We start from the raw sequence: 8,366 nt of genomic DNA, 5'->3' as shown, positions 1-8,366 counted from the left end.
TACTTCTCCCTGACCAGCGAGGCCCTCACCTACTCCAAGATACCCAACTCCAAGGTAAGGAGGTGGCAGAGACTAGAGACTTTTGGGGGCAAGACATCAATGGTTGTTGATGTTAGCTGCTCTGGAGACGGTTCCGATTCATGGTGACCCTGTGGATGAGACACAGAATCATAGAGTTGGAAGAGACCGCAAGGGCCATCCAGTCCAAATCCCTGTCCTCCATTGCCTTGAGATCCTGCAAGCTCTTGCCATAACCTCCATGACTGAGTCTATCCACCTGGTTTATGGTCTTTCTCTCTTTCTTCTACCTTTTCTAGTATCACTGTTATGATGTGGCCAAAGTACGATAGTCACAACTTGACCATCTTAGCTTCCAAGGGGAGCCCTGGTCTGATCTGTCTAAGAACCCATTTGTTGGTCTTCTTGGTTGTCCATGGGATCATCCTAAGTACTCTTCTCCAGAACCACATTTCAAATGAGTTGGTTTTCCCTCTGTCTGCTTCCTTCACTGTCCAGTTCTTGCATCCATACATGAGGATGATGGGGAATACAATGGCCTGGATGATTCTGACTTTAGTGCTCAGTTGCATGTCTTTGCTCTTCAGTTCTTTCCTAGCTGCCCTTCCCATTCCTAGTCTCCTTATTTCTTGACTGCCATCTCCATTCTGATCAGTGTTTGATCCTAGATATGGGAATTCTTTGACTATCTCAATTTCTTCCTTGTCTAGATTGGATTTGTGTATTTCTTCTGTGGTCACTGCTTTTGTTTTCTTTATGTTCGGCATCAGACCTGCCTTTGCACTTTCATCTTATTAACCGTTCCAATTCCCAAATGTCTTCTGCTAATATTATGGTGCCATTGTCTGCACATGTTGTTGATGTTCCTTCCTCCTATCTTTGCTCCTCCTTTTTCTGATTCTAATTCTGCTTTTCTTATGACGTTTTCAGCATATAAGTTAAACAAGTAAAGTGATAGGATGCAGATTTGCATGACCCCTTTGGGAACCCCTCTGTTTCTCCGAATTGTGTCCTTGGTCCAGATTCCTCATCAGGACTATCAGATGTAGCAGCATCCCCATGTCTTTGAGCTCCCTCCATAGCTTTTCATGATCTATACAACCAAATGCTTTGCTGTAGTCTATAAAACACAAACTGATTCTTTTTCGGAATTGATATTTGGACATTGATAGAAACATTTACTTATAGAGTCTTTCAGGGGAAGGAGCAGGGACTAGAACGCTCTGTCCGCAACCATATACAACCAGATAGCAGTTGTAAAGCAACAGCACCTTCGACTCTGGTGGGTAGTTTTCCAGAACTGGATGTGAAATTTCATAACGAAATCCTTATTACGTTCTTTTGGGGTCGTCTTCCAGAAAAGCTCCTTCATTTTGTTGGCCAACATTCTGGCGGCGGAGAAGGTGGAGGAGAAGAGCTTCGGCAACTCCAACGTCATGCAGATCATCTACGCCAATGAAGCCGGGCAGGCGGACACAGCATACCTGCAGTGCAAGGTTGGAGTAGCCGGGAGCGGGGTCCGAGGGTCCGAATGGGTTGTGGCTGTGGTTGCAGTTGTTGTCCTGTGCCTCCAAACCGACTCTCCCTTATGGCAACCCCATGCTAGTGTTTTCTTGCCACTATTTGTTCAGAGGTTTGCCATTGTTTTTTCCTCTTGGATTGAGAGTGTGTGACTTGCTAAAGGTCAGCCTGTGGCTGAGTAGTCTCCCAGAATACTAGTCAGTACTCAAACCATTTACACCAGGCTGGAGAGAGAGAGAGAGAGAGAGAGAGAGAGAGAGATCCTAAAGTTTTCTTGGCAAGAGGTTTCTTATGACCTTCCTCTGACACTTGGTTTAAGGGTTTTGTCGGCACCAAATGTCCATCTCTCTCTCTCTCTCTCTCTCTATTGCTTACTTAATAATAAACTCAGTTAGAGAAGGCAAATATTTTTAGGAGAGCTGGAAATGTTATAACAGCAACAGATAATAGAAACGTTAGCGCTGATGTGTTGGTATTGTCAAATAATCACAGAATCCTAAAAGTTGGTGGTAACTGCAAAGGCCACTTAGTTCAACCCCAAAATGTGAATGAAAAGTTTTGAAATGACTCGATTAATTAATACGAATTATTGGAGAAGATCCTATTGTCTGAGTGTTAAATCAGTATCTGCTAGTGGAGTTATACTATGGCATCATGTGCGATTCTATAGTGAATTATTAGTGAATTATGTGCACGATTATTTGCACGATTGCTTTACCCTATAAAACATCCAGCTAAGACTGGAACTTGTGATGCCTCTTTGAGCAAAAGTGAGAGGAGGACCAAAAATAAAAACGGTTCGAGTGGCGCTCAGTGAAATGTGTCCATAGGCATTTACGTTTCTTGGTTTGCATGGGTTTCTAGTGCGTCAATGAGCTGAACCAGTGGTTATCGGCCTTGCGGAAGGGGTGCGTGAACAACACCGGGATGTTGTGCTCTTATCACCCCGGCGTCTTCCGAGGCGACAAATGGAGCTGCTGTCACCAAAAGGACAAAACAGGTATCGCATCTTTTGGTTAACATCAACTGCATATGTTGAAATAGAATCATGTGTTGCGTAAAGGAGTCGTTACTTAAATCTAGTGGAAAGCTAGTGGCTTCTCTATCAGTTGGATGGCAAATCCACTCCAGATTTTACTGCATATACTTGTATGTAAGTCTAGAAATTTAGTCAACAAATTGACCCCAAAAAACCTGAGTCGACTTCTCCATGGGTCAAAGTAAGTATTGTATCTTAACTCTTATTTAAAAGAAGGAACCATCTCCTGGTGAAAAGCAAGAGTATAATACGTGAAGCACTGGCCCCTTCTACTCACTCATCCATCCAGCCTTAAGTCTAGGCACAAAGAGTTATATCTGCTGGAATTTTGCAAGTTCTTTGACATTGTTTTCCTTTGCTTCATCCTTTAGATCCTTTACTATATGCCCCTAAGTTTTACCCTCGACTTATCCATGAGTCATAGCAAAATCCATCATTTTGGGCCCAAAACCTGCCCTTGACTTATACAAGAGGTTGACTTATAGTCAAGTATATATGGTAGTCCAGGCATTAAAGAGGCTCTCCAAGGCACTGAACACCATTCCAAGTTCAGCATCAGAGTTCCTTTAGCAAAATCCTGGAATGGATCCATGACCCCACTGACATGGAAGCCACCAGACGGCACAGTTTATATCTTACCAGCAGCCTCCATCCAACAAGAAGATGGTGGTAAAAAGGGGACGAGGTGAAAATGAACAGTGGAGGGAATAAGAGAGGTCTTCTTAGCCATCTGGTTGGGAAAGAAAGCTGATCGGAAAAGTAAAGGGTGAAAACTAGCTCTGTCTTACAGACCTCGGCTGCGACAAAACCCGCCACGGCGTCACCCTTCGGGAATGGAATGACCCCTTGGATCCCGACTTGGAAGCTCACTTGATATTCCGGCACCTGGTTGGAGCGCAAGAGCGGATGAGGTGAGCTGGCGAGCCAAACCAAATGGGAGACACATGGGCTGGGGTCTTCCTTTGAACCCTCGTCCTTAGAGGAGAGGTGGAGAAATGGTGGCCCCAGGGACATTTTGCAGCCCACTCAAACCTACTTAAAGCCTCTATGGTCTCCATGTCCCCAAAAAAGCAAACTGCCATGAGAAAAAGAGGCCAAACCCCCAGAAAATTAGCTGTAAATAGAAATGGCAAATCATTTCTGTTTGTTGGCCTGGACTGGTTGTCAAGGTAGTAAGAGTTTGCTTGGAAGGGCACTGGGGCTAAAACGGGTCTCTATGCCCTTCAGTCGCCCGTCACAATTTTAGGGTCGCATGCTATTGCAAGAGCCAGACAACATCTGACCTGCCAGGTAGGCATTCTGAACTGTGAACTGTTTCGTACATATCTGCCACTTCTGCATCCAAAACTGCAAACAGAGCGTCTGGGTGCAACTCGTTTTTGTCTTAAGCGACTGAAAGGTAGAAGCTGAAACATTTGCTCCATTTGAAGTCTCAAGAGACGCACAGGAAACCGGAGCAAAACGCCAGCCCGTGGAGTTTATCACAACAGGGCTGATTTCGGCATTAAAAAGAGATTAAAGTCATTTGACGCATCCCGCAAATAAAGCCAAAAGGCGAGAGATTGAGTGAATGGTTATCACACCCAATTGCACAAATAAACAGATATCGGCAAGGCATTGTCGCTGAAAGTAAAAAAGAGTGCGTAATGCTTCTTTGGGACCACTGTAAGGCGGGTTTCGGTGACGTCGTGTGAAATCGTTCCGCGTAATTAGGCAATTTCCCCAGGATATTCACTCCTGATCTCCTTCTATAAACTCCCTGCTATTAACATTCAGTCCACTGGGATCAGAAATGCCCCGCAACTACAGAGAGCAAGTTTTCTTTTTTTGATGAGTACCTTGAGAGCGCTACATAGAAGAAGACACACACACACACAAAATAGCCATATTTTATCATAGTTATGACGGTGAAGGCCTTGCCATTGACTGGCTGAACTGAAGACAATATCATGAGTGTGCAGTCGGTTGGGGAGGCTGGAAGGCTGCTCTAGAACGGCCCATTGAGGACATTGCTTTATAATGTGGCTTTTTATTAAGGGAAATCTCTGTAGGTGACCATATTTGAACACGCAGTTTGTCTTCTGTCAAGAAAACCTATAGGATGCTTAACATCTAACCCTCTATTGTTATTTACTCTCTAAAGGGAAAAGTACATGGAACTGCTGTCTCTGGAGAACGGTGAAAGCCTCATTCAAGCCAAAGCGAAGGTAACGTTTTTTAAAAGGTGCTTTTCAGGCCTTTATAGAGAGACATTATGGTTTAGTGAACTTTTTGTTCTAATGAAAGAGGCAGAGATTTAGGTTTTTCGACTGCTCTTCGCTTGGCCAAAATGTGCACAAACCAGCAGCTTGAGGGGAGTTTTTAAATTTCCTGAGTGCCCCAAAATAATATTCTATCAGAGGTACTGGTCAGAAACTTGTTTTTAAAACAAAGCTTGGAAGTAGCTTGTTAAACGTCTTTTACCTGCAAAAAGTTACTTTTTATTTTGGAGAAGAGGATGTTATAAAGCTGTTTCTTAAACATCACCTACAAGCAGGATTGAAAGGCCTTAATTGGGGTGCCGAGTAACACACCATCCAGTTGCTGTATATAACCTAGGCATTAAGGTCAAAAAACTGACCCAAAAACAAAGTCGACTTAGCCACTGGTCAATGTAAGTACTATAGCTTAATTCTTATTTAAAAGGAGGAATCATGCTGGTGAAAAGCAAGATATAATCTGTCCTGGAAGCATTGAACTCCTTACTCGCTTATCCATTCAGTTTTAAGACTAAGCACAAAGAGTTATGTCTGCTGGGGTTTGCAAGTTCTTTGGCAATGTTTTGCTTTGCTTCAATCCTTTAGATCCTTTGCTATATTCCCCTAAGTCAGTGATGGTGAACCTTTTAGAGTCCGAGTGCCCAAACTGCATCCCAAAACCCACTTATTTATTGCAAAGTGCCATGTCCCTTTGGCTTTCTAGTAACAAACTCCAGCAAACTTTGCGCTAGGGTGACATGCGCACATGTGCCCACAGAGAGGGCTCTGAGTGCCACCTCTGGCACGCGTGCCATAGGTTTGCCATCACTGCCCTAAGTTTTACCCTGGGTCATAGCAAAATCCATCATTTTGGGCCCAAAACCTGCCCTCGACGTATACATAAGGTCAACTTATAGTCGAGTATATGCAGTACTTTTTAATGTTGATCCTCAAGTGCATGTTGACAGGGATTTTCAAGCTTTATGCCGTTCTGTGCTCAGTGCAAAGGGTTTTCTTTTTCACGTGCCCCAAAAGCAACAAGCGGTGGGATGAGTAGCGCAATAAATTCCTTTTGAAACACAGTATGTAACACATGATGTAAAGGAGTTATTTTCGGGGAAATAACTTGCTTTGTTTGCTCTCTGTCTTCTCCTGGTTGCAGACCCCGAAAACGTCGACGGCCCCTGTAAGCTTTTCCAGGTCTTACGGGAACTGGAAGAAATACACTCTCGGGAACTCGCTCGGTCGAGCAGTTTGGCCAGCCAGGACCGAAATTGCTTGGTGGAACTGCAGACGTGATTCTGGTCCGAACCGCTTTTCTCAAACCGGGCCCATCCTGGTCGCGCTCGAGCCAAAATACGACCAAACTCCTCCTGGGATTTTGGGAACTCTTCTGGGACCATGATGTCTTTGCCAGCTGAGAAGGAATGGGATCGGGGAGCTGGACTTTTCAAGGAGGATGTGGACTTGTTTCCGGTTTTGGACACTATGACGGGTCCTTCGCACTCGGAGAAAGAAATGGCAACCAATTGAGAAAGCCTTGGACTTTCTCCTTCACCTGTTGGTTCTGCTGAGGTTTTTCAATAACCCATACTTTAAGAGCTCAATGTGGAGCATGGCACATTTATTTCCCTGACTAGTACATGTGCTTCTTTAGAAGATTGGACTTCTCCAAAAAGGGATTAAGTTTCTAGACTTCATGGTGAACAGATGCTTTCAGATACACAGTTTTACTGTGGTTTGGTGCTTATGTGAAGTCCCTATATCTTCTCTCTATATATATTTCCCCACTTATTTCCGCACATAACTCTATGGATCAGGATAAGCACACTTCTATAGGTGCTAGGAAGCGACAAATCCCCAGCCATGGATGCATTTTAGGGTAGAAAAGCCCTAAATTTCAGTCGAGATGGTGATCTGGGTGTAACTAGAGAGGCCAGGGAAAGTAAGAGAAGCATAGTATTTGTAAATACGTTCTGGCATAGCCACAGTAGCTCGAGTTTATTCAAAATAGTGTCTATTATTAATCTTACATTAATGGTGTAAGAATGCAAAGGTATAGCTGTGTCAGTCTATAGAATCACTATGTAGAGAGAGCTTGTAGCACCTTTTGAGTCTAACAGAAAGAAAGAAGTTGGCAGCATGAGCTTTCCTAGAATTCAGTCTACTTCTTCAGATGCATTAATGGTGTAAAGCAGTGCTTCTCTGGCTATCTGGCGTGGAGGGAAACCATGCGCCAGGGACTGGCACCACATTTTTGCCCTTTGGCTATAGTTATCTTTCTTTCCTGGAAACCTACCGCGAAGATGGGTAGGACTGGTATCAAAGGCCTTAAGGACAGGACAAGACCAGTGAGATCTGTGGCTGGTTACGTTGCCAGGTCAGTAGCATCCCACTCGCTGAAATCACCTGAAAGCAAGGGGAGGGGAGAAACCATAGTGAAAGATTAGAAGTGGATATGTGTCAGTAAACCATTGAATCCATTCCGGTTTTGGGATAGCACTGGAACTATGGAAAGTATGGTTCAGTATTTGGACAGCTCAGTCCAAGATTTGTTTAAAATCTGGAATGGATTCATCACCGCCCCATGACTTGGAGGTGCTGGCAATGCGCCCTGTCATGTCAACATAGCGGGACACTGGATCACAAGAATCGAGACCCTTCGTGAGACCAAGCATAGTTGTGTGTATATGAGAGAGAGAGAGAGAGAGGAGGAGGAGAAATAAACCAACATTTAGATAGGACGGCACATAAAGTTAGGGCATCTAAAGCAGGGAGAGACCAGGACCTCGCTGATATCCTCCCACCCTCCTCCAGATGTTTGGACTGGTTATATTTGTCAGCTGCCTTGAGTCCCTGAATTGGGAGGAAAAAAAAAAAAAAAAGGCAGGATATAATACAATAATAATAAAGAATAATATAATAACAGATGGCTTTCCCATTTCTGGGGAAAGAAGAGAGGCACAACGTGGTTGAGATCCCACAGTGAAGAGACAGAGGGTAATTTATGTTACAGAGTCATGCAGCAGCAGTGGTGCATGGCTACCATCCGTAGGGAAATTATGTTATTGTCAAAACGGACTGTGTAATGAGAATGCAAAAGCATCTGCACATGGCATGACCAGGTGTGATGGCACGGCGGGCGTAAACTCAGCTTGCGCAACTTGGGCCAAACGCAGGACGCTTAGGGGTTGGAAAGGGGCATAGCCACCTACCATGCAGGAATACACAACTAAAGGCGCACATTGTGTCACCACTTAAGTGCACCAAAATATAACAGTGCCCTCAGGAGATAGAGACAGGGAGGAAAAATGGCCTCTGCACATGCGCACTTGGGCTACCCGTATACTGCATCAGATGCAATGTAAATATCTGATGGCAGAGAGACAATTACACAATCCCTACACTAAACCCCTACAAGCTGCGACCTATGCAGATCTGAGGTCAAAGAACATGAACCGACAACCTGAATGCAGTTATAGCGCAACTGTAGGTGTGCAATAACAAAGGCAATGCAAGAGATCGATGCGCCTACATACACTGCTGTGGTG

General features: G+C 44.3%; 1 protein-coding gene across 1 annotated transcript in view; it reads left to right on the top strand.

Moving 5' to 3' along the window:
- RASA4B (RAS p21 protein activator 4B) overlaps positions 1-7,254 on the top strand; it is a 39,512-nt gene extending 32,258 nt beyond the window's left edge. The window contains exons 13-18 of the mRNA XM_042442575.1: positions 3-54; positions 1,377-1,514; positions 2,404-2,539; positions 3,369-3,489; positions 4,722-4,785; positions 5,978-7,254. Coding sequence (XP_042298509.1) covers positions 3-54; positions 1,377-1,514; positions 2,404-2,539; positions 3,369-3,489; positions 4,722-4,785; positions 5,978-6,220 — 754 coding nt within the window. The 3' untranslated portion in view covers positions 6,221-7,254. The remainder of the gene's footprint in view (positions 1-2; positions 55-1,376; positions 1,515-2,403; positions 2,540-3,368; positions 3,490-4,721; positions 4,786-5,977) is intronic.
- The last annotated feature ends 1,112 nt before the right edge of the window (positions 7,255-8,366 follow it).

This window comes from Sceloporus undulatus, chromosome 11, assembly GCF_019175285.1.
Source record: "Sceloporus undulatus isolate JIND9_A2432 ecotype Alabama chromosome 11, SceUnd_v1.1, whole genome shotgun sequence".
Classification (NCBI taxonomy): domain Eukaryota; kingdom Metazoa; phylum Chordata; class Lepidosauria; order Squamata; family Phrynosomatidae; genus Sceloporus; species Sceloporus undulatus.
Note: the sequence above shows the minus strand (reverse complement) of the source record. Positions and strands in the feature narration are given on the sequence as shown.